The 27,021-nt window shown below is 43.4% G+C and overlaps 1 protein-coding gene and 1 long non-coding RNA gene across 4 annotated transcripts; one reads left to right on the top strand and one right to left on the bottom strand.

Annotated features, from left to right (window-relative positions):
• The first annotated feature begins 108 nt into the window (after positions 1 to 108).
• LOC124119522 (beta-1,3-galactosyl-O-glycosyl-glycoprotein beta-1,6-N-acetylglucosaminyltransferase-like) lies at positions 109 to 24,332 on the top strand. Of its 3 annotated transcripts, XM_048385087.1 has the most exons (6): positions 109 to 251; positions 5,763 to 5,883; positions 9,520 to 9,649; positions 13,180 to 13,881; positions 14,477 to 14,709; positions 23,367 to 24,332. In XM_048385087.1, exons 3-6 carry the CDS (start codon positions 9,558 to 9,560, stop codon positions 23,675 to 23,677), a joined length of 1,338 nt encoding a protein of 445 aa, XP_048241044.1. In that variant the 5' UTR covers positions 109 to 251; positions 5,763 to 5,883; positions 9,520 to 9,557; the 3' UTR covers positions 23,678 to 24,332. The 3 variants fall into 3 exon arrangements, with proteins under 3 accessions (XP_048241044.1, XP_048241045.1, XP_048241046.1); XM_048385088.1 differs by lacking the exon at positions 9,520 to 9,649 and having other exon boundaries at positions 110 to 251; XM_048385089.1 differs by lacking the exons at positions 5,763 to 5,883; positions 9,520 to 9,649 and having other exon boundaries at positions 111 to 251.
• LOC125374197 lies at positions 24,229 to 24,445 on the bottom strand. Its single transcript, XR_007218557.1, has 2 exons — positions 24,373 to 24,445; positions 24,229 to 24,323 (listed from the first exon to the last, which is right to left on the bottom strand). It is a non-coding gene; the product is annotated as an uncharacterized LOC125374197 (long non-coding RNA).
• Positions 24,446 to 27,021: the final 2,576 nt, after the last annotated feature.

Raw genomic sequence — 27,021 nt, 5'->3', positions numbered from 1 at the left:
AAACGATGATGTACAACTAAAACTAACGGTAACCCAAACCGGTTTGAGCACGTACTCCCCCTGGAGATTCCCACTGTTGAGTTCACGTTTGTTGAACAACTGTAAACGTTTAGCCGAGAACAACACGGTTTCCGGAAATCCTGTAAGAGGCCGCTCAAACGCAGCAGGCTCGAAGCGTCAGACTGCGCTGATGCGACAGGGACGATGCTGCTGACGATGTAACAGAGGGAGGGGTGAGCCGTGACAGTCAGGTGGGTCACGCTAGTTCTCTATGGGTGTAGTGACACGTGTTGTGTAACTAAAAGCGAAATATTCCCTGACACTGAATATTAGGGGGGTTTGGTCTTATAACGGGGATGTTAGAGTCATGCTTTTGTATTGAAGGTAGTCATTGTGGAAGCGCTTCAAGGCTGCTGACGAGTCGCTTCACTGTACCCTGTATTTACAAAGGTAGACACTGGATACCTGAATTTACTTACCCGTGAAGCCAACTGGAGTTAGATCACTGATGTACAACATCATTGCGTGGTTTTGTATTCCTCGTTATAGCGTTTTAAATGTAGCCGGGAGACATAACTGATCTCATTTGTAAGTTTCGTGTTCAATTTGTCTGATTCTGATACACGGCGGGACATGAGAGTGGATATATCAGACATACGTAAAGGTCCTATGTTTACCGTTGGTCAGCTAGCTACTGTTCACCCTCGTTATAGGGCGGTATTTCTCTCATTGAGAGGTACAGACGGTATATACTCAGATTGAGAGGTACAGACGGTGTATACTCAGATTGAGAGGTACGCGCGGTGTATACTCAGGTTGAGAGGTACACACGGTGTATACTCAGATTGAGAGGTACGCGCGGTATATACACAGATTGAGAGGTCAAAACGGTATATACTCAGATTGAGAGGTACAGACGGTATATACAGTAAACTACGGTTATAACGAACACGCTTATAACGAACTAACGGATATAACGAACTAACTTTATAGTCCCGACTAGTTGCTGTATTATACTGTATATATGCTTATAACGAACTACGGTTATAACGAACTAAAATTAATAGTCCCTTTGAGTTCGTTATAACCGTTGTTTACTGTACTCAGATTGAGATGTACAGACGGTATATACTCAGATTGAGATGTACAGACGGTATATACTCAGATTGAGATGTACAGACGGTATATACTCAGATTGATAGGGACACACGGTATATACTCAGATTGATAGGTACACACGGTATATACTCAGATTGATAGGTACACACGGTATATACTCAGATTGATAGGGACACACGGTGTATACTCAGATTGATAGGGACACACGGTGTATACTCAGATTGATAGGTACACACGGTATATACTCAGATCGAGAGGTACACACGGTGTATACTCAGATTGATAGGTACACACGGTATATACTCAGATCGAGAGGTACACACGGTATATACTCAGATTGATAGGGACACACGGTATATACTCAGATTGATAGGTACACACGGTGTATACTCAGATTGATAGGTACAGACGGTGTATACTCAGATTGAGAGGTACAGACGGTGTATACTCAGATTGAGAGGTACAGACGGTGTATACTCAGATTGAGAGGTACAGACGGTGTATACTCAGATTGAGAGGTACAGACGGTGTATACTCAGATTGAGAGGTACACACGGTATATACTCAGATTGATAGGTACAGACGGTGTATACTCAGATTGAGAGGTACACACGGTGTATACTCAGATTGATAGGTACACACGGTATATACTCAGATCGAGAGGTACAGACGGTATATACTCAGATTGATAGGTACACACGGTATATACTCAGATTGATAGGTACACACGGTATATACTCAGATTGATAGGTACACACGGTGTATACTCAGATTGAGAGGTACAGACGGTGTATACTCAGATTGATAGGTACACACGGTATATACTCAGATTGAGAGGTACAGACGGTGTATACTCAGATTGAGAGGTACAGACGGTGTATACTCAGATTGAGAGGTACAGACGGTGTATACTCAGATTGAGAGGTACAGACGGTGTATACTCAGATTGAGAGGTACAGACGGTGTATACTCAGATTGAGAGGTACACACGGTATATACTCAGATTGAGAGGTACACACGGTGTATACTCAGATTGAGAGCAACACACGGTGTATACTCAGATTGAGAGGTACACACGGTATATACTCAGATTGAGAGGTACACACGGTGTATACTCAGATTGAGAGGTACACACGGTATATACTCAGATTGAGAGCAACACACGGTATATACTCAGATTGAGAGGTACACACGGTATATACTCAGATTGAGAGCAACACACGGTGTATACTCAGATTGAGAGGTACACACGGTATATACTCAGATTGAGAGGTACACACGGTATATACTCAGATTGAGAGCAACACACGGTGTATACTCAGATTGAGAGGTACACACGGTATATACTCAGATTGAGAGCAACACACGGTGTATACTCAGATTGAGAGGTACACACGGTATATACTCAGATTGAGAGGTACACACGGTATATACTCAGATTGAGAGCAACACACGGTGTATACTCAGATTGAGAGGTACACACGGTATATACTCAGATTGAGATGTACAGACGGTATATACTCAGATTGATAGGGACACACGGTATATACTCAGATTGAGAGGTACACACGGTATATACTCAGATTGAGAGGTACACACGGTATATACTCAGATTGAGAGCAACACACGGTGTATACTCAGATTGAGAGGTACACACGGTATATACTCAGATTGAGAGGTACACACGGTGTATACTCAGATTGAGAGGTACACACGGTGTATACTCAGATTGAGAGCAACACACGGTGTATACTCAGATTGAGAGGTACACACGGTATATACTCAGATTGAGAGGAACACACGGTGTATACTCAGATTGAGAGGTACAAACGGTATATACTCAGATTGAGAGGTACGCGGGGTGTACAGGAAAATTACTGACTTCACAAATGTCACGCTCTCACGGCTCCAGATTTCCCTATCCGCCATTGAGTATTTACACACGTGTGAGTGAGTGTGGCTTTACGCCGCTTATAGAAATATTACAGTGTCACGGCGGGGAGCGCTCGAAATGGGCTTCACACATTGTACACATGTGGGGAATCGAACCCGGGTCTACGGTGTGACGAGCGAACGCTTTAACCACGAACCTATCTCAGCGCCTATCAACATATTGAGTATTTTTCTGTATATTTTACATATTTTTACTCAAAGTTTGGGGGTATTTTAAAACCAACGATAGAGAGAAGACGTTTTAAAACAAGAATTGTTTTATCTGTCTTAATATATGACATATAATTCATAATGTAATAAGTAATATTTCAATAATATTAACAAACAACGATGTAATAACGTTTGTATTCCAACGTTACATCCAAACCACCACACACTGTTCAGGCAATGTTTTAATAGAACGTTGGGCGGACGTTTTGGACGAACGTCATGAAAAAATGTTAAACCGACGTTGCTTCCAAACGTCACTTTCACACAACTTTTCAGCAACGTTGTAACAACGTTGTTGGTTAGCTGGGGGAGAGAAGACGTTTTGAAAAAAGGAATTCTGCATGTTGGTTGGTTGGTTTGTTGTTTAACGCCGCACTCAGCAATATTCCAGCTATATGACGGCGGTCTGTAAATAATCGAGTCTGGCCAAGAAAATCCAGTGATTAATGTCATAAGCATTGATCAACGCAATTTGGATCGATGACATGCATCAACCAAGTCAGCGAGCCTGACCACCCGATCCCGTTAGTCGCCTCTTACGACAAGCATAGTCGCCTTTTACGGCAAGCGTGGGTTGCTGAAGACCTATTCTACCCCAGGTCTTCTCGGGTCAATTCTACATGTAATGCTGTTTTAGGCGACTTCTAATTTGTATCTGTTCATAGTTTGCCCCAAGGCACTTGTCACATTAAGTCCCTTAAGCGATTTATGTTACACTACGCGAGACGTAGCGACAGAGCTCCAGATAACTTTATGAGCAATTGATTTTCTACCATAGGGTTTCTATATTAATTGGGTTTCAACATTTATCATTGGGTAACCAATATGTTTTCGTCCATCTATTCATCTCTTAATGGGCTTTTCCCAAAATGAGTGAACATTTTAAAGTTTAAAAGAAATGAAATAATGTTTTAGACTTGGGAAGTAAATTAGCTCGTAATAGTGCTTGGAAATTAGCTCCGTTGTACGTATGCTCAAAAAATCTTTATGGGGTATTTACGTGTACTGTTTTTATAATTTCAGTTTTTCATTTTATGTATGCGTTTCTGTACGCAAATTAGTTAAAAGAAATTGGCGTTTAAATTTTTTATTTTATTTTTTTTAAATTTATTTATTTTTTTAATATTATTTTTGGCTTGGGGGGGGTGGGGGGGGGGAGATTACGCAAATATCTGCTTATCTGTAGCGATTTGATGTTGCTCTCACACTTGGGGCAGACCATAATCTGATGAAAAGTATGATGCTGTGGTGTTCTCGTATACGTGATGTCTGCTTGATCTGTACAGGAATGGAGTAAATTTAAAGCCAGCTGAAAGCCTACGTTGGGCAATACGCAGAGTTGTCCTACTAATTGGTTTGTGATTTCTTCATGCCTATTTGTAAGAAACTAACCCATATTAATTGGGTAATCTAGATTTAATTTGCTCATTTTGCACAAATACGCAGTTTACCTGGTGCTCTGAGCTCCACCATGGGCAGACCTCTACATACCTATGCATATCAACGCTATCAAGGTAATGTTTGTGTTTTGTGTAAACTTATCGCATGGACAATATATGTTCTAGTTTTAATACATTCAGCATTTATGTATAATTAGAACAAATGTTTCTGCTACAAAGTTATCACATTCAAACCAAAAGGATACTAATCCTCAATAGTCATGTTTTTTTTACAGATTGTGAGAATAAGCCACTGCGGAAAAAACCCACTCGAACAAATGCCCCAGCAGAGAATAGGCCACTCGAACAAAAGTCCCAGCTGACAATATAACTCTCTAACAAACGTCCCAGCTGACAATATACCACTCTAACAAACGTCCCAGCTGACAATATACCTCTCTAACAAATGTCCCAGCTGACAATATACCACTCTAACAAACGTCCCAGCTGACAATATACCACTCTCACAAACGTCCCAGCTGACAATATACCACTCTAACAAACGTCCCAGCTGACAATATACCACTCTCACAAACGTCCCAGCTGACAATATACCACTCTAACAAACGTCCCAGCTGACAATATACCACTCTAACAAAAGTCCTAGCTGACAATATACCACTCTAACAAACGTCCCAGCTGACAATATACCACTCTAACAAACGTCCCAGCTGACAATATACCACTCTAACAAACGTCCCAGCTGACAATATACCACTCTAACAAACGTCCCAGCTGACAATATACCACTCTAACAAAAGTCGCAGCTGACAATATACCACTCTAACAAACGTCCCAGCTGTCAATATACCACTCTAACAAACGTCCCAGCTGACAATATACCACTCTAACAAAAGCCCCAGCAGAGAATATACCACTTTTACAAAAGCCCCACTAGACAATACTCCTATGATCGCGGGTTCAAGTCCCGGGTCGCCCCGATTATATTTCTATGTTTGTCACCAAGTTGACCCGCCTGATATAACTTTAAAACTGTTCAAAGCGGCGCTGGTCAAATCTCGCTCACTCACTCTTGTTCAGATCGAGGCTCTGACGGAAAGGCTGCCGTCTGGTGTCTACGGATTCTGAGCATGGTAGTGTCAAGTCTCCCAATCGCGGCACGGCCATCAGAGGAAATGTCAACAAGCTACTGGATGCTGAGGTAGGCTGAGACTGTTCAACCGGGAAGCAGTATGTTAGAAGTGTGCATTATTGTAGGTTTATTTTCCCACAGAGAGTTCGGTTTAGTGAATGTTTGTTGATGGTGTTTCGCTCTATTAATCACTAACGTTATTAAGGAGAATGTTCACGCTTCCATGCACAGGGCCAGTGATGGCGCATAACTTGTTTCGTACCTTCGGACTTGCACCATGACCGTGGACTATTATTTTATGAAAAAATAATAATCTAGAAATGCATACGAAAGCAATTCTAGCCAGCTCAAGCTAGCTAGTCCTGCACATGACCGTGGAATATTATTTTATGAAAAAAAAATAATCTAGAAATGCATACAAAAGCAAGTCTAGCCAGATCAAGCTAGCTAGTCCTGCACATGACCGTGAAATATATTTATTTTATGAAAAAAAAATATTCTAGAAATGTATACAAAAGCAAGTCTAGCCAGCTCAAGCTAGCTAGTCCTGCACCATGACCGTGGAATATATTTATTTTATGAAATTTTTTTATCTAGAAATGCATACAAAAGCAAGTCTAGCCAGCTCAAGCTTGCTCTGTTCTAGCATAGGAAATTTATATTTTTATTTTTAGAGTCAAGAAGGATATTGTGTAATATAAGATTTCAGAGACTAAATGTTAGTCTAAATCAGCATAGGGAATTTTTATTTATATTTTTAGAGTCAAGAAGGATATTGTGTAATATAAGATTTCAGAGACTAAATGTTAGTCTAAATCAGCATAGGGAATTTTTATTTATATTTTTAGAGTCAAGAAGGATATTGTGTAATATAAGATTTCAGAGACTAAATGTTAGTCTACTTCTGACTGATCGCGACTGTGTATTACTGCTCTTAAAGTGCAAGTATCATGAAAAATAGTGATAGATTTTTTCTCACATGGTTATGGAGCCAGTATGATGTACACAGTTCGATGGAAACGATTAGAAACTATGTACAATCATTTATTTTACCAATTTGTTATTATTGTTGTCATATTTGGGACAACTGTACTAATGAACAAGCTAACGTGTTGGAAAAATACCACTTAGATGCTCTTAGAACCACACGTGGCGCTGTCCGGGGTACGAGTCATCATAAGACTTACAACGATATAAACTGTAAGTCATTAAAAGACAGACGATACAATTCAAAACTGGTAATGTTTTACAAAATAAATAACCATTTCTCCCCGGAATATCTTTGTAGGCCTAAGCTTATTCCCAATACAGTTTCGGAAAACACAAATTATGACTTCAGGTATAAAACTAATCTTCAAACAGTGAAGTGTTAAACGAAAGCTTATGAGGCGAATACAATTCATATCACGAATATAGGGTAACGAATACGAATATTAATTCACAATTACAATAGCAAGTCAGCAGTTTATGAAGTATTTATTATATTCAGTGAAACAATAACATCATAATTTATTTGACATGGTTTGTTAATTATTACTAAATTATGCATTTATACACTGCACTTATCCAGGTACTAGTATATGTTCAAATGCGACAATGACCAGTGAAAACAATACTATCAAATTAAATATTATCAGAGTGTTGTCACTGAAAGAAATCTATGCATATAATATGTTGTTGTCCCCCGCCGCGCGAAAGCGCGAAGCGGGGGATATAGTATTCACGACCGTCCGTACGTCCGTACGTCCGTACGTCCGTACGTACGTCCCACCTGTTTGTTGCCGCAATATCTCAAGAACTAAACACTGGATTGTCTTCATATTTGGAACTATGGTGTATATACAGACTCCGCAGACACCAGTCGGTTTTGGTGACCTTGACCCTATTTTCAAGGTCACAGCAGGCAAATCTGCTTTTGGAGTTGGAAAACGGTGTTGCCGCGATATCTCAAGAACAAATCGCTGGATTGTCTTCATATTTGGTATTTTGGTGTATATACAGGCGGGGGACATTTCGTCACTTCTGTGACAAATACTTGTTATGAATATTTTTAGGTACAGGGTATGTAAATATACATGATAGCATATTAAAAAATATTCGATTCGAGTGGCCATGAATAACGAATTCAATTCATGAATAGTTACGGTTCGATTCACCGAATACGCGAGTGAATCGTAACAGCCCTACAAATTACTATGTTCTTCGAAATGAAATGTTTTGTACCAACATGGTTATTCTTTACAAACAGTGCTATACGGAAATTCGTATTTGTGAACGGAGGGAAATCCTAATATTAGATTCTATTCAAAACATCATATTAAAAACTGGCAGATTTTCAGTTAAATGAAATGTTTAATATAAACTGCAAATAGATGTATTCAATATACACATCTAGCTTGGCATGTACAATTTATTTGTTACATCTAACCTTCATTGATGTATTCATTGTAATATGTCCTATGTGTAATGGAGAGGTATTAACATAAGCGCTTCGCTTGTTTACCAATCCAGTTTCACACTTTTGTGAAAATAAATATATTTAAACCAAATACGATGGAGTGAGTGATTTGGGTTTAACGCCGCTTTTAACAATATTCCAGTTATATCACGGCGTGCCAGCTTAATCTGGGAGGAAAGCCCGAAGTGATGCAGGTCTCAGACGTTTACCCTTTCGGTGAAACCCACGAGCACGGGTATGGTGCTGACAAACCTAGAAACATAATCGGGGCGAACCGGGATTCGAACCCACAGTCATAGGTTTCTGGCCTACCCAAGGGACGCAACTCTGCAAAGGCGAATAGACCACTGGGCCCCCCGTGCCCCCCAAATACGATTGAGGAGGAACAGTGTGAAAACGTAAACGTGGCGCTTTTGCGCCTAATTAAAAGTACGCGTTGTGAGGCCTATATTTACAACAACCCAAACAAACCCTACCCAGGTATAATAATACACTCAGCCATGTGTATAGTGTATTGTAACATAAAAGTAGGTATGTTCTCTGATCTGATTGGTTAAAAAGTGTTGTCGAATGAGCATAACATCACTGAATGTTTGGGGTCTCATCACCGTTTATGTATACATTAATTAATGGAACTATTTTTGAAATCATCAGCGTGACATGTATTCACGGAGTCTATGACATGTCGCTACATCTTTTAGTGCTATTTCAAGATTGCAACGGGATACTGTGATCAGGTGAAATAAGCTAAACATAAGAACCAATCTGATTTTGCAATCACTGTTAATCCATGCGTCCAAGATAGGCACCCTATTGGGTGTTCTCGTCGATGTTGTTGGTCACAGGTTCAAACATGCAGGGACCGCCTCCGTGGTCTAATGATAGAGCGTCCGCCCGGAGAGCGGAAGGTCCGGGGCTCGATCCCCGGCCGCGTCATACCAAAAGACGTTAAAAGATGGTTTTTGTTGTTACCCTGTCTGGCGCTCAGCATTAAGGGGCTAAAACAAGGACAGGTCGGGTCGGAGTCAGTATTCTGTGTCTGAGTGAGGTATTCACGTTAAACTGCGGCATGGTATCTCAGTGTGCTAGCACTATAAATCGGCATCAGTCTGGACTAGTACAAGCAGCCACACACACACACACACGTACATGCACGTCGCTATATAAGTGCAATAATCTTGGACGCGACGTTAAACCCAATTTCACCTCACCTCACCTCAAACAAGAAGGGGCCACTTCTTCCTCAGAAATCACCAATTCATCTTCCGAGACTCATTCACATTCCATGATGACTCGTAAACTAGTGTCGCTGTCAGAGTCGGACCTATCGGAATGTTGTGATCAATTCGAGCGCTCGATAACGCTGAAGAGAACGAAGTAAGTACTATACTTCATCATGTTATACTGAGATCAGCCAATAGTTTTAACAAAGAAAAGTCTTACAACAAAATAAATGACGTGCGTACTGTAGTGAGTGTGTTGGGTTTAACGCCGCTTTTAACAGTATTCCAGTTATATCACGGCGTGTCAGCTTAATGTGGGAGGAAAGCCCGAAGTGATGCAGGTCTCAGACGTTTACCACTTCAGTGAAACCCACGAGCACGGGTATGGTGCTGACAAACCTAGAAACGTAATCGGGGCGAACCGGGATTCGAACCCACAATCATAGGTTTCTGGCGTGCCCAAGGGACGCAACTCTGCACAGCGAATCGCGGCGCCTTAGACGACTGGGCCACCCGTGCCCCCCATGCGTACTGTAACGCGAACAATAAACGTAATAATTGTAGAACTAGCCGGAAATCTTTTATAGCCATTTAGAAGTTTGGAGAACATGAATACAAGAGACGTTTTTATGCATAGCAACTTCTTTTTTTCTTTAAGCTACGTCTCAGAGCTACTTCTTGCTCCTTGAATGAATGAATTCACCTGATGGAGGAGCAAGGAGTAACTCTAAAACGTCGTACAAAGAAAGAAATAAAGTTGCCATCCATAAAAAAGTGGCATGTATTCATAGAAATACGGGGGGCACGGGTGGCCCAGTCGTCTTAGGCGCCGCGATTCGCTGTGCAGAGTTGCGTCCCTTGGACACGCCAGAAACCTATGTTTATGGGTTCGAATCCCGGTTCGCCCCGATTATGTTTCTAGGTTTGTCAGCACCATACCCGTGCTCGTGGGTTTCACCAAAGTGGTAAACGTCTGAGGCCTGCATCACTTCGGGCTTTCCTCCCACATCAAGCTGACACGCCGTGATATAACTGGAATACTGTTAAAAGCGGCGTTAAACCAAACTCACTCACTCACTCACTCACTCATAGAAATACCCTGTTTCACACATTGTTTTCTCATTGAATATTGACCTCAATTTGTGATATAAATGGCCTTTGACACATTTCCGTTGATCAAAGAATGAGGAGCATATCTAAATCCTGTAAACCCCACTCATACGAAGGAAAGTAGAGTGCACAACTTGTCATTCCTACTTGTGGAATGCCTGGAGTGTGGACGGAGGGGTGGGCTTGATGTGGGTTGGGGGTTGGGTGGTCATAGTTTTTTGATGCACTAATGTCCTTAAAATAATGACCCTAACGGATGTTTGTCGTGTTTTGGGATGACCCTCCTCATCAGCGGGGGAATAAATCTCTTATACCCCGCCACGAGCAAGTCAGGCTGCACGTGGATTTCTGAGAGGCAGAATATATCCCTTATACCCCGCTTCAAAGCAAAAGCCGCACGCTTTTTTCCGAGTCATTGGAAGGATCGTTGTATAAAACCTAACGCGGGACGCATAAAACCCCACGTACCCCGAGTGATCCTGCTATAACTTATTTTGTCACTGCATTAAGCACATCTTTCAAATAGAATACATGTGTACACCGCTCGCATCATGTTTTCTTTGTCTTGTTTTATGCAACCTCTTTCTGATCATGTTGGAGAAAAAACTATGTTTCGCCAATGGTACTTTCTAAGCCGTCGTACAAAGCCACGAGCGAAGCATCTTCTCATCTAGTCCAGTGAAGCTGTCTTACACAGTATGGGTAGACAGTGGGTAATGCGTTTGCTCCTAACGCCGAATGCCTGGGTTTGATTCCCCACATCGGTACAACGTGTGTATCCCCTTCCTGGTGCCCCGCGCCGTGATATTGCTGGAGTATTGCATAAAAAATCGGGCGTTAAACCACACTCATTTACTCCTACAATGCAATTTGCAAAGCTGTATCCATAGGGACCCGATCGGCTATTGTTTCTTTTATACCTAAACGAAGACAGACGAGTCGTATGGCTGAGATAGCTACAACGGGTCCCATGCAATGTAGCCCGAGACAAGGACATTCTTTAGTCCGTCCAGTCACCATTACTTTAGTCTGTCCAGTCACCTTTACTTTAGTCTATCCAGTCACCCTTACTTTAGTCTATCCAGTCACCCTTACTTTAGTCAATCCAGTCACCTTTACTTTAGTCTATCCAGTCACCCTTACTTTAGTCTATCCAGTCACCCTTACTTTAGTCAATCCAGTCACCCTTACTTTAGTCCATCCAGTCACCTTTACTTTAGTCTGTCCAGTCACCTTTACTTTAGTCTATCCAGTCACCCTTACTTTAGTCTATCCAGTCACCCTTACTTTAGTCAATCCAGTCACCCTTATTTTAGTCTATCCAGTCACCTTTACTTTAGTCTATCCGGTCACCTTTAGTTTAGTCCATCCAGTCACCTTTATTTTAGTCTATCCAGTCAACTTTACTTTAGTCTATCCAGTCACCTTTACTATAGTCCATCCAGTCACCCTTACTTTAGTCTATCCAGTCATCTTTACTTTAGTCCATCCAGTCACCTTTACTTTAGTCTATCCAGTCACCTTTACTTGAGTCCATCCAGTCACCCTTACTTTAGTCTATCCAGTCACCTTGACTTTAGTCTATCCAGTCACCTTGACTTTAGTCCATCCAGTCACCTTTACTTTAGTCCATCCAGTCACCTTTACTTTAGTCTATCCAGTCACCTTTACTTTAGTCCATCCAGTCACCTTTACTTTAGTCTATCCAGTCACCTTTACTTGAGTCCATCCGGTCACCTTTACTTTAGTCTATCCAGTCACCTTTAGTTTAGTCCATCCAGTCACCTTTACTTTAGTCTATCCAGTCACATTTTCTTTAGTCCATCCAGTCACCTTTACTTTAGTCCATCCAGTCACCTTTACTTTAGTCCATCCAGTCACCTTTAGTTTAGTCTATCCAGTCACCTTCACTTTAGTCCATCCAGTCACCTTTACTTTAGTCCACCCAGTCACCTTTACTTTAGTCCATCCAGTCACCTTTAGTTTAGTCCATCTAGTCACCTTAACTTTAGTCCATCCAGTCACCTTTACTTTAGTCCATCCAGTCACGTTTATTTTAGTCCACCCAGTCACCTTTACTTTAGTCCATCCAGTCACCTTTATTTTACTCCATCTAGTCACCATTACTTTAGTCCATCCAGTCACCTTTACTTTAGTCCATCCAGTCACCTTTAGTTTAGTCCATCTAGTCACCTTAACTTTAGTCCATCCAGTCAGCTTTACTTAAGTCCACCCAGTCACCTTTATTTTAGTCCACCCAGTCACCTTTACTTTAGTCCATCCAGTCCCCCTTACTTTAGTCCATCCAGTCACCTTAACTTTAGTCCATCCAGTCACCTTTACTTTAGTCCATCCATTCACCATTACTTTAACCCATCCAGTCACCTTTACTTAATTCCATCCAGTCACCTTTACTTTAGTCCATCCAGTCACCTTTACTTTAGTCCATCCAGTCACCTTTACTTTAGTCCGTCCAGTCACCTTTACTTAATTCCATCCAGTCACCTTTACTTTAGTCCATCCTGTCACCTTAAACGTTAGTCCATCCATTCACCCTGTGCTTGTGTTTGACAGGAAGATGCGGCGCCACTGGAAGGCGCTCTTCCTGCTGGCCGTCATCACCTTCGTCATCTACTACATCGTCTACTGGGAGGAGGACAGGGTGAGGAACATGATCATTTCTGCGAAACAAAGCGCTGAGTTCATGTTCGTCCCCGTCCCGCCCCACCCGTTCCACGTCAACTGTACAGCGTTATTCCAGGGCAACAAGACCGAGATATACAACGCCATATCCGTTCAGGCTCCACCGAACCCCCCTGTTCTTCCGCCCATAGCGTCCTGTGAAACATTCAAACAGACCCAGGGGTATATCCTCGACGTGAGCAAGGAAGAGATGGAGTTCCCCATCGCCTTCAGCATCCTTGTGTACAAGAACAGTCATCAAGCCGAGAGACTTATCCGAGCAGTCTACCGCCCAAGCAATGTGTACTGCATCCATGTAGACAGGAAGTCCACGGCCATGTTGGAAGAAATGCGCCGCCTGGCGGCGTGTTTTGACAACGTGTTCTTGTCTTCCCGTCAAGTGGACGTGAAGTGGGGAACATTCTCCGTCCTTGAACCGGAACTGATATGCATGGAAGACCTCTTGAAGCACCGGAAGTGGCGGTACTTCATCAATCTGACGGGCCAGGAGTTTCCACTCAAAACCAACTACCAGCTCGTCAAGATCCTTCAGGCCTACAGGGGAGCCAATGACGTGGCGGGAACAGCAACGAGGTCTGTATGTTACGTCATAAGGGGTAGTCTAGTGGTTGGCGTGTCACTGCAAAGACGCGGTTCGATTCCCAACATGACCGCAGTTTGTGAATTCAATTCATGTTGTCCCCAGTGCTAAATGTCTGAAGCCATATACAATGGTTAAAAAACACAAGCGCTCTCACCATTCCTCAACTCGGGAACATTTACGTATGTGTGTGTTTTCGTTTATTATTTATCTGAGAATATTATAAGTAATCAGTACGGTGAATCAGTGATTCACAGATGTACTAAGAGTTAATTTACTCGAACATACTTCTTTGGAGAGTTGCGCCCCTTAGACATGCAAGGATCTTATGATCGTAGGTTCGAATCCAATATTCCCTTTTACCATTTTCCGTAACTTGTCAGTTGATTTACACGAACATACTACTTTGGAGAGTTGCGCCCCTTAGACATGCAAGGATCTTATAATCGTAGGTTCAAATCCAATATTCCCCTTTACCATTTTCCGTAACTTGTCAGCACCATACCAATGTCTTTTTGAGCTTGAGTTCCGAATGTTGCTGACTCCCCGTGAAATCACTGTTCCAGTAACACATCCAACTTGTTCCAGATACAATGAGAACATGCGGCGTTTCTGGAGCGCAGGCAGTGCTCCACATGGTCTCCGTCCTGTCATTGGTTCCGTCCACATCGTCGTCAACAGACACTTTGTCAACTTCTCCGTCCACGACCCTGTGGCCAAAGACCTGCAGAAGTGGCTCCGACACACAAAAATACCTGACGAAACCTACTTCTCAACTCTCAACTACAACCCTGACCTCAACATACCTGGGACATTCAAGGGTAAGTGTCTACACCCTGACCTCAACATACCAGGGACATTACAGGGTAAGTGTCTACACCCCGACCTCAACATACCTGGGACATTCAAGGGTAAGTGTCTACACCCGACCTCAACATACCAGGGACATTCAAGGGTAAGTGACTACACCCCGACCTCAACATACCTGGGACATTCAAGGGTAAGTGTCTACACCCCGACCTCAACATACCAGGGACATTCAAGGGTAAGTGTCTACACCCCGACCTCAACATACCAGGGACATTTAAGGGTAAGTGTCTACACCCCGACCTCAACATACCAAGGACATTCAAGGGTAAGTGTCTACACCCTGACCTCAACATACCAGGGACATTCAAGGGTAAGTGTCTACACCCTGACCTCAACATGCCTGGGACATTCAAGGGTAAGTGTTTACACCCCGACCTCAACATGCCTGGGACATTCAAGGGTAAGTGGTTACACCCCGACCTGAACATACCAAGGACATTCAAGAGTAAGTGTCTACACCCCGACCTCAACATACCAAGGACATTCAAGGGTAAGTGTCTACACCCCGACCTCAACATGCCTGGGACATTCAAGGGTAAGTGTTTACACCCCGACCTGAACATACCAAGGACATTCAAGAGTAAGTGTCTACACCCCGACCTCAACATACCAAGGACATTCAAGGGTAAGTGTCTACACCCTGACCTCAACATACCAAGGACATTCAAGGGTAAGTGTCTACACCCCGACCTCAACATGCCTGGGCCATTCAAGGGTAAGTGTCTACACCCCGACCTCAACATACCAGGGACATTCAAGAGTAAGTGTTTACACCTTGACCTCAACATACCAGGGACATTCAAGGGTAAGTGTCTACACCCTGACCTCAACATACCAGGGACATTCATGGGTAAGTGTCTACACCCCGACCTCAACATGCCAGGGACATTCAAGGGTAAGTGGTTACACCCCGACCTGAACATACCAAGGACATTCAAGAGTAAGTGTCTACACCCCGACCTCAACATACACAGGACATTCAAGGGTAAGTGTCTACACCCCGACCTCAACATGCCTGGGACATTCAAGGGTAAGTGTTTACACCCCGACCTGAACATACCAAGGACATTCAAGAGTAAGTGTCTACACCCCGACCTCAACATACCAAGGACATTCAAGGGTAGGTGTCTACACCCTGACCTCAACATACCAAGGACATTCAAGGGTAAGTGTCTACACCCCGACCTCAACATGCCTGGGCCATTCAAGGGTAAGTGTCTACACCCCGACCTCAACATACCAAGGACATTCAAGAGTAAGTGTTTACACCTTGACCTCAACATACCAGGGACATTCAAGAGTAAGTGTCTACACCCTGACCTCAACATACCAGGGACATTCATGGGTAAGTGTCTACACCCTGACCTCAACATACCAGGGACATTCAAGGGTAAGTGTCTACACCCTGACCTCAACATACCAAGGACATTCAAGAGTAAGTGTCACACCCCGACCTCAGCATACCAGGGACATTCAAGGGTAAGTGTTTACACCCCGACCTGAACATACCTGGGACATTCAAGGGTAGGTGTTTACACCTTGACCTCAACATACAAAGGACATTCAAGGGTAAGTGTCTACACCCCGAGCTCAACATGCCAGGGACATTCAAGGGTAAGTGTCTACACCCCGACCTCAACATACCAGGGACACTCAAGAGTAAGTGTCACACCCAGACCTGAACATACCAGGGACATTCAAGAGTAAGTGTTTACACCCCGACCTCAACATACCAAGGACATTCAAGGGTAAGTGTCTACACCCCGACCTCAACATACCAAGGACATTCAAGGGTAAGTGTCTACACCCTGACCTCAACATACCAGGGACATTCAAGGGTAAGTGTTTACACCTTGACCTCAACATACGAAGGACATTCAAGGGTAAGTGTTTACACCCCAACCTCAACACACCAGGGACATTCAAGGGTAAGTGTCTGCACCCGGACCTCAACATACCTGGGACATTCAGGAGTAAGTGTCACACCCCGACCTTAACATACCAGGGACATTCAAGGGTAAGTGCCTACACCCCGACCTCAACATGCCAGGGACATTCAAGGGTAAGTGTCTACACCCCGACCTCAACATACCAAGGACATTCAAGTGTAAGTGTCTACACCCTGACCTCAACATACCAGGGACATTCAAGGGTAAGTGTCTACACCCTGACCTCAACATACCTGGGACATTCAAGGGTAAGTGTCTACACCCCGACCTCAACATACCAGGGACATTCAAGGGTAAGTGTGTACACCCTGACCTCAACATACCAGGGACATTCAAGGGTAAGTGTCTACACCCTGATCTCAACATACCTGGGACATTCAAGGGTAAGTGTCTACACCCCGACCTCAACATACCAAGGACATTCAAGAGTAAGTGTCACACCCCGACCTCAGCATACCAGGGACATTCAAGGGTAAGTGTTTACACCCCGACCTGAACATACCTGGGACATTCAAGGGTAGGTGTTTACACCTTGACCTCAACATACCAAGGACATTCAAGGGTAAGTGTCTACACCCCGACCTCAACATGCCAGGGACATTCAAGGGTAAGTGTCTACACCCCGACCTCAACATACCAGGGACACTCAAGAGTAAGTGTCACACCCAGACCTGAACATACCAGGGACATTCAAGAGTAAGTGTTTACACCCCGACCTCAACATACCAAGGAAATTCAAGGGTAAGTGTCTACACCCCGACCTCAACATACCAGGGACATTCAAGAGTAAGTGTCTACACCCCGACCTGAACATACCAGGGACATTCAAGGGTAAGTGTCTACACCCCGACCTCAACATACCAGGGACATTCAAGGGTAAGTGTTTACACCTTGACCTCAACATACGAAGGACATTCAAGGGTAAGTGTTTACACCCCGACCTGAACACACCAGGGACATTCAAGGGTAAGTGTCTACACCCGGACCTCAACATACCTGGGACATTCAAGAGTAAGTGTCACACCCCGACCTTAACATACCAGGGACATTCAAGGGTAAGTGTCTACACCTCGACCTCAACATGCCAGGGACATTCAAGGGTAAGTGTCTACACCCCGACCTCAACATACCAAGGACATTCAAGTGTAAGTGTCTACACCCCGACCTCAACATACCAGGGACATTCAAGGGTAAGTGTCTACACCCTGACCTCAACATACCAGGGACATTCAAGGGTAAGTGTCTACAACCCCACCTCAACATACCAGGGACATTCAAGGGTAAGTGTCTACACCCTGACCTCAACATACCTGGGACATTCTGTCAAGATTACTCAAATACGCAACTACCGATATCACGAGTAGTGAAAACTAACTTTGGTTGTGACGTAGCGAGGCTGTCTGTGTGTCCCTCTCGCTGACGAGACAAGCGCACATGGCTGTGTAATGTCATGTTGAATGGTGTGGATTAAATGTTATAGAAGCCAGGAGGAGTTTGAGTTTAACATGGTAGCAGAGCGTGGTTACGAGAGAGTGTGAGTAGAGAAGCTTGAAGAATTACAGCGACAGCGTGAGTAAACAAACAAAAGAAAATGGCGTCGGGCAATTACAGAGTGCCACCCGTGTTTACGGAATCTAAGCCATACGGGAGGTGGGTTGAAGAAGTCAGAGTGTGGCAGACAGTGACAGACTTGCCTGAAGATAAACAAGGGCCAGCTATAGCGCTATCATTACCTGAGAATGAAGGTGTCATTTTGATACGTGACAAGGTATTCAATGAACTGGGTGTTGGAATGTTGAACAAAAAGGAAGGTGTCAATACACTGATATCTTTTATGGATGATATTTACAAGAAAGATGAACTTTCAGAAGCATATGATGTGTACACAGAGTTTGACAGGTACAAAAGATCAAGAGATCAGTCTATGGACTTATATGTCACTGAATTTGAAAAGCTATACATTAAAACAAAAAAATTTAACATGAGTCTTCCAGAATCAGTGCTTGCTTTCAAGTTACTAGAAAACGCTTGCCTTGAATATAAGGACAGACAATTTGTTCTCACTGGTGTCAACTACGAAAATCATACAACATTGTTTAAACAAACAGCCATGTCCTTAAAGAAATTCTTTGGCAAGCAAGCGATGCCGCCATCTGAGGGTAGTGGTGCTATTCAGATAAAGACAGAACCAACTTATGTCGCAACCAACACAACCAATGTTGAGGAAGAGGAAACTGCCTACTTTACTCGAAGTAGAAGGGGTAGACGTGGATATGGTTTCTTTGGCAGAGGAAACAACAACCATTCCAGCAGACCACAGGCAAGAAACAATCACGGACGCAGATTCCGAAGTGAACCATATGACAACCAGCGAGTACAGAATCCAATTGGACATGATGGACGTCCTCTTCGATGCAAGGTTTGTGAGTCAGTTTATCACTTCATCAAGGACTGCCCGGACTCATATGAAAGTATGGAAAAGAGAAAGTTTCAAGACAAACAAGAAGAATTTGTGTTGTTTACTGGTAATAAGGGTGAGGAATTACAGGTTCTTGTTAATGAATCTTTAAACTCTGCAGTCTTGGACAGTGCATGCAGTTCTACAGTTGCAGGTGAAGCTTGGATGAACTGCTATATAGACACACTTGAGGATGACAAAGTGAGACAAGTAAATAGAACCAAAAGTGACTCTATCTTCAAGTTTGGGGGAGGGAGACTCCTCAAATCTATTGCAAAAGTAACTTTCCCATGTGAGATAGCAGGTGTCAACTGTACAATAACTACTGATGTGGTACAAAGTGATATTCCTCTTCTACTTGGAAAACCAGCCATGAAAGCGGCGAAAGTTGTACTGGATTTAGAAAATGATAGAGCCTCGATTTTTGGAAAGGAAATCAACCTGCAATGTACGTCGTCAGGGCACTACTGTATCCCGATATTACATTCTACAATGCACGTGAATCAAACCTTCGAGGTCCTTTATTCCCAAAGTAGGCAGTCAAGGCAAGAAAAAAAGAAAAAGATTTTGAAACTGCATAGACAGTTTGCGCATCCATCAAGTAGACGACTCTTGATGCTGCTGGAGGATGCTGGGATCAAGGACGATACTAATCAGGCACTGGTTGATGAGGTAGCTCAGGAATGTGATGTTTGTCTCAAATTCAAGAAGACACCAGCTCGACCAGTTGTTTCTCTCCCTCTTGCGACAAAGTTTAACGAAGTGGTAGCAATGGATCTGAAGTTTTGGAAGACCGGTGTCTACTTCCTTCATCTCATAGACATGGCCACAAGGTTTAGTCTGGCTGCTGTCATAAGGAAGAAAACTCCAGAGGTCGTCATTGATCAAATTTTGAAATTATGGGTCGGGAGTGGACTAGGCACACCCAGGAAATTTCTAGCTGACAATGGTGGAGAATTCGCTAATGAAGAATATAGGGACATGGCGGAAAACCTGAATGTGGAAGTAATGAATACAGCTAGCTTTAGCCCTTGGCAAAATGGGCTCTGTGAAAGAAACCATGCTGTGGTTGATGACTGTGTCTCAAAAGTTATGACTGACAACCCACGACTTGATCTAGAAACTGCACTGGTGTGGGCGATTAATGCGAAGAACTCATTACAGATGGTGCATGGATGGAGTCCTTACCAGCTTGTATTTGGAGCTAACCCAAACCTGCCATCGACTCTTGTTGATAGACCACCTGCATTGGAAGGTACCACTGTAAGTGAAATGTTTGCAAAACACCTAAACTCACTACATGCTGCAAGGAAAGCCTTCATTGAAGCTGAGTCATCTGAAAGAATTAGACGGGCTTTACGACATAACATCAGGCCATCAGAGTCAGTATATCAAACTGGTGATAAAGTTTACTTCATGAAGGAAAAGCATTGGAAAGGTCCCGGGAAGGTGCTGGGTCAAGATGGGAAAACTGTGTTTATTCGTCATGGAAGTACCTATGTTAGAGTCCCCACATGTCGTCTGTTAAAAATTGGTCAAGAATTTGAACAGTCCGATAGCCAAGACAGTGTTGACAAAGAGACCAGCAGTTCTGCAGATGCATTGCCACTTCAAACTGAAAAGACCAAGAGTAGTCGGACCAGTTCTGCGATGGTGGAAAGTGACATGCTATTAGAGGATGAACAGAGTCCATCAAGGAGAAATAGCCCATCTGAGATAGTTGAAAATCACACAGCTGATGGTTTACCAAATCTACCAAAGCTTAATGACAAGGTGAAATATATTCTCAAGGAAGACCATATGTGGAGGGAAGCGGAAGTCATTAGTAGAGGAGGAAAAGCAACTGGAAAATACCGTGGGCGGTTTAATGTCTGTGAAAGAGGTGAATCAGATATGAAATCAGTGAATTTTGAAAAAGATGTCAGTCAGTGGCAAAAGGTTCAGGAGTTTGAAAGAGAAACTGATAGCAACATTGAAGAAGTTAATATTGCATCCTCCCGACATGATGATCAGTATGTCACACGCGCCAAGGCATTGGAGCTTGAAAACTGGAAACAATTCAAAGTGTATAAAGAAGTACCTGATCAAGGGCAGTCAGCTATATCCACTAGATGGGTGGTGACAGAAAAGATGGATGGAAATAAGAAAGTAGTGAAAGCAAGACTGGTAGCTCGTGGGTTTGAAGAAGAACAAAACATTCAGAGTGATTCGCCAACAGCTGGGAAAGACACACTTAGGGCAGTTTTGGCTATGGCATGCTTAATGTCATGGCAGTGTAAAACAATAGACATTAAAGCTGCTTTCCTACAGGGAAAAAAGATTGACAGAGAAATCTTCCTGAAGCCTCCAAGAGAATCTGATGGTGATGGGTGCTTATGGAAACTAGAAAAGTGTGTTTATGGTCTGAGCGATGCTTCAAGAACCTGGTATTTTAGAGTTTGTGAAGAATTAAAGAAACTGGATTGCAGACAATCAGAAATTGACCTTGCCTTATTCTACTGGTATGACAATGACAAGCTTTCTGGTCTATTTCTTATGCATGTGGATGACTTTATCTGGGCAGGAACAGAATACTTTGAGAAGAGAGTGATTGACGAAATGAGACAGATGTTTCAAATAAGCAAACAAGCACATGGAATATTTAGATACATCGGACTTGAGATTCACCAACAGGAAGGAACCATTACAATGGACCAGCTATCCTATGTAGAGAATCTGACAAAGATTCCTGTAAGCACAGCACGAGCCTCTCAGAAAAGTGCTCATCTGACAGATGAGGAAATTACACAGATGCGAAGCATTATTGGCCAGATCAGTTGGATCGCTAACCAAACCAGGCCTGACATCATGTTTGATTCCCTGGAGCTGAGCACAAGCATCAAAGAACCAACAGTAGAAGACCTGATAAAAGCCAACAAAATTGTAAAAAAGGTGAAGTCTGATGACTGCAAGATACGTTTCCAAAACATGGGTATGCCATGTGATCTGAGACTTGGCGTTTTCAGTGATGCCTCATATGGAAATCTTAGTGATGGAGTATCCAGTGCAGGTGGATATATCATTTTTCTGATTGGAAAAGACAGAAAATGCTGTCCTCTTGCATGGAAAGCCACAAAGATACGAAGAGTAGTGAGGAGTACTCTTGCTGCCGAGGCCCTGGCCATGGTGGATGGTCTGGATTCTGTTTGTTATTTAGGCCATCTCTTGAGTGAAATCCTTCACAATGGATCTAAGAAAAATGCTGTGCCAATAGACTGTTATATTGACAATAAGTCACTTTATGAAAATGTGCACTCCACCAAGACCGTCAGTGAGAAGCGTCTCCGGATAGATATAGCAGGCATCAAACAGATGCTACAGAGAGGTGAGATCTCTAAGGTAGTATGGGTTCAATCCTGTGACCAGTTGTCAGATTGCCTAACAAAGAAAGGCGCACCTTACATGAAGCTCCTTGAAACCATCAAGAGTGGACAACTCATGATCACAACAACATAGACTTGGTGAATATGGAACATTTAGTGAAAATTGTATTTTTGATCATGTTTGTGATAATAACAACAAAAGGAAAAGAAGAAAAAAATGTGGACTATATTTTAGTATTTTTAAATCAATGTCACTGTAAATAACCATATTTTAAATTAGTGCGCTTGCTCGTCATTTTAAAAGAAAAGGGGAATTTGTCAAGATTACTCAAATACGCAACTACCTATATCACGAGTAGTGAAAACTAACTTTGGTTGTGACGTAGCGAGGCTGTCTGTGTGTCCCTCTCGCTGACGAGACAAGCGCACATGGCTGTGTAATGTCATGTTGAATGGTGTGGATTAAATGTTATAGAAGCCAGGAGGAGTTTGAGTTTAACACATTCAAGGGTAAGTGTCTACACCCCGACCTCAACATACCAAGGACATTCAAGGGTAAGTGTCTACATCCCGATCTCAACATACCAGGGACATTCAAGGGTAAGTGACTACACCCTGACCTCAACATACCTGGGACATTCAAGAGTAAGTGTCTACACCTCGAGCATACCAGGGGCATCGAATGAACACACACACCAACCACACACGTATACCCTCCCCCACCCACAAACACCGATCTACCACACACACACACACACATACACACACACACACACTCACACACACAGCACACACTGCCCATAATGTCACGTAATGGTACTATCTCCCTGATTTTGCAGGTGTTCCACGCCTTGAACCATTCCTTGCTCGATATAAGAACTGGGACCACGGCCTGCTGGCTTACAAAGACGACTGCCGGGGCAAGTACCTGAGGGAAATCTGTGTGCTGGGGGCGGGTGACGTCGCCCAGTTGATCACGAAGAGACATCTGTTTGCCAACAAGTTCGAGGAGGGGTTCCAGCCGGCTGGCCTGTCGTGTCTGGAAGAGTGGTACCATGATCAGACCAGACGGGAACGGGCAGGACACAGGGAGTACGACACGACATTCTACAGCAAGCTTGACTTTGTTCTCAATCAGATCAGGAGATGACAGAGCCTATGATCTCCTGGGTGGAGGACTGGTTTTTCATAAACTGAGGTGAAATGGCAGCAGCATGAGATCAAAAGAAAGCGGACGTCAAGACTTGAGCGACGGAGGTTTATATCTGCAGTTTTGATGATCAGAACGTTATGAAGGTATGGGTGGTAAATAGATGCTACCACAGCAGGAGTGGTTGTTTAGATTCGGGGCACCTGCTGCAAATCCCTATGCAGACGGGTCGGGAAGATTTCACCAAGCTGTTGGGGCAGAGTTGGCCCGGCCTATTCTTCTGGTCAGGTGCAAGATGGCGGAGTAGAGAAACTGAAGCAGTGGTGCCCAAGCGAGCCTGGTGTGTCTTGCGGAGAGGTGGAGACGACACCGCACGGGACGAGAAAGGCTGAGTGCCCCCTAGAGGCAAAGCCAAGCTGTTGTGAAGGCGGGGGACGTGGGATGGGGAGTTAATCGACGTTAAAAACATTCGATTCTGTTCCAATGTCGAGCGTATACAGTTCCAATGAGTTGTTGGCAGCCGCTGTATGATATGGATTTCGTTGTATCAGAGACCATATAATTAAATGGTCTCTGGTTGTATTCATACGGTTTCTATGTGAAACGGGGGCGCGGGTGGCCCAGTCGTCTAAGACGCCGCGATTCGCTTTGCAGAGTTTGGACGCGACGTTAAACCCCATTTCACCTCACCTCACCTTTGCAGAGTTGCGTCCCTTGGTCACGCCAGAAACCTTATGATTGTGGGTTCGAATCCCGGTTCGCCCCGATTATGTTTCTAGGTTTGTCAGCACAATACCCGTGCTCGTGGGTTTCACCGAAGTGGTAAACGTCTGAGACCTGCATCACTTCGGGCTTTCCTCCCACATTAAGCTGACACGCCGTGATATAACTGGAATACTGTTAAAAGCGGCGTTAAACCCAACTCACTCACTCACTCACTCACTCATCATTGATAGTAATCCTCAAACAGGGATTTTATGACTGATTCTTTCAATATAGGCATCAATCCCTCGACACTTCATCTAATCGTAATCATTATTCTCAGCTTAAATCTCACTCACTCACTCACTCTATGTGAAACGGCATGCGATGGGATCAGATCCTGTTATGACCAATCAGAATCACGTGTTCATCAATATCATGATAGGCTTTTCAATATCAGTGTGTGAGTGTGCCCACTTGACCATGTGCACGAGTATTTTAATATCAAGAAGGTAATTTATTTAATCGCATGAGCCCATGTGTTACTTCATGAGTTGGACGTTCAAACCCCACGAAGCCCCCGCCACTGCCAGGTGATTGGTGTAATGGAGATAACTGCAGTACACAACTGTTGTGAAGAGGACGCATGCGCATGCGTGTTGAATGAAAGTGTGTGGTTATCAGAATGGTATGTTGTTTTCACTCAGACAAATGTACTTTATTCAGTTCTTTCGGCCCTAGGACCATAATACAAACAAGATGGGAAAAATGATTAAATGTATGTGCTGAATAAACGGTTGGAGAAAAGTACACTTTGTGTTGCAGGGATTTTTCGTTCGTTTTTTTGTTGTTGTTTAACGCCGCATTCAGCGATATGATGCTTCTAGTCTCTAGTCTTTGACAATCAAACATTTAACACTATCGATATTGTCGCGATCGGCTGACAGAAGACTTGCAAATGTTCAGTTATTGGTGGATTTATGAGATGATTAGCGAGACATTCTCTTCTCAGTTGGGAATAGGTGTCACATGTATACAACACATTAATTCATCCTCAATATGACCAAAGCCTCTTGAATGGCAGAACAAACAGAAGCTATCGGTATATGGAGGTGAGGTGAAATGGGGTTTAACGTCGCGTCCAAGATTATTGCACTTATATAGCGACGTGCATGTATGTGTATGTGTGTGTGGCTGTTTGTACTAGTCCGGACTGATGCAGATTTATAGTGCTAGCTCACTGAGATACCATGCCGCAGTTTAACATGAATACCCCACTCAGACACAGTATACTGACTCCGCGCCAACCAATCCTTGTTTAAGCCCCTTAATGTCGAGCACCAGACAGGGTAACAACAAGTACCATCTTTTAACGTCTTTTGGTATGACGCGGCTGGGCATTGAACCCCGGACCTTCCGCTCTCTGGGCGGACGCTCTACCATCAGACCACGGAGGCGGTGGTCTATGGAGTGTTTGTAGGGCGGCCGCATTCAACAGCAAGTCTGAAGTTATTACACCGAAACATGGTTAATATATTCTGTTGGTAAGAGAGAAGGTCACAAGATTAATAGGTTCCTACATTTAGTTAAGATTCAAACTGAGAATAATAATTACGATTAGATGAAGTGTCGAGGGATTGATGCCTATATTGAAAGAATCAGTCATAAAATCCCTGTTTGAGTATTACTATCAATGATGAGTGAGTGAGTGAGTGAGTGAGTTGGGTTTAACGCCGCTTTTAACAATTTTCCAGTTATATCGCGGCGTGTCAGCTTAATGTGGGAGGAAAGCCTGAAGTGATGCAGGTCTCAGACGCTTACCACTTCGATGAAACCAACGAGCACGGGTATGGTGCTGACAAACCCAGAAACATAATCGGGGTGACCCGGTATTCGAACCCACCATAATAGGTTTCTGGCGTGCCCAAGGGACGCAACTCTGCACAGCGAATCGCGGCGCCTCCGACGAATGGGCCACCCGTGCCCCCCTTTCAATGATGAGATGCAGCCAATGTCCTGAGAGAGCTTTATAAATTCAAAACCATATCTTAATAAAATATTTTTCATATAAGATCCAATGTATGTTTACCATTATCATCAAGAGTTTTATTTATTTTATATGCTTGGTGGGGAAGTCTATACTGTGGTACCTGTGTCATTCTGCGCCAGTACTTAACTGCCCTGAATGTACATATATTATAACGATATTGCATTGTATACTTGTAAACTCTCAGAAATGATTTAAAGAATCTCGTGTGCACACTCTCTCTCATGTTACAATAAGCGGTTCCACATACGTAGGACCAATAGCACAGAATAGTTGTGATGATAGCATTAACAGTGACTGAGTGAGTTTGTTTTTACGCCGCACTTAGCAATATTCAAGCAATATCACGGCGGGGGACACCAGAAATGGGCTTCACACTTTGTACCCACTTCGGGAATCGAACCCGGGTTTTCGGCGCGACGAGCGAACGCTTTACCCACTAGGCTACCCGACCGTCCGAGCATCTACAATGTTACAAAGAGCATTATGACTTGCATATCCAAAATGTTTCTGATAGTTGTCAATTGAGAATACAGCTTTTCTCGCTTGTTATGCTAAACAATGTTTAGCCTTTGTCCGTGACAATTTAGGGGAT

This window comes from Haliotis rufescens, unplaced genomic scaffold, assembly GCF_023055435.1.
Source record: "Haliotis rufescens isolate VD_foot unplaced genomic scaffold, xgHalRufe1.0.p SCAF_53, whole genome shotgun sequence".
In the NCBI taxonomy this organism is placed as follows: Eukaryota; Metazoa; Mollusca; class Gastropoda; order Lepetellida; family Haliotidae; genus Haliotis; species Haliotis rufescens.
Note: the sequence above shows the minus strand (reverse complement) of the source record. Positions and strands in the feature narration are given on the sequence as shown.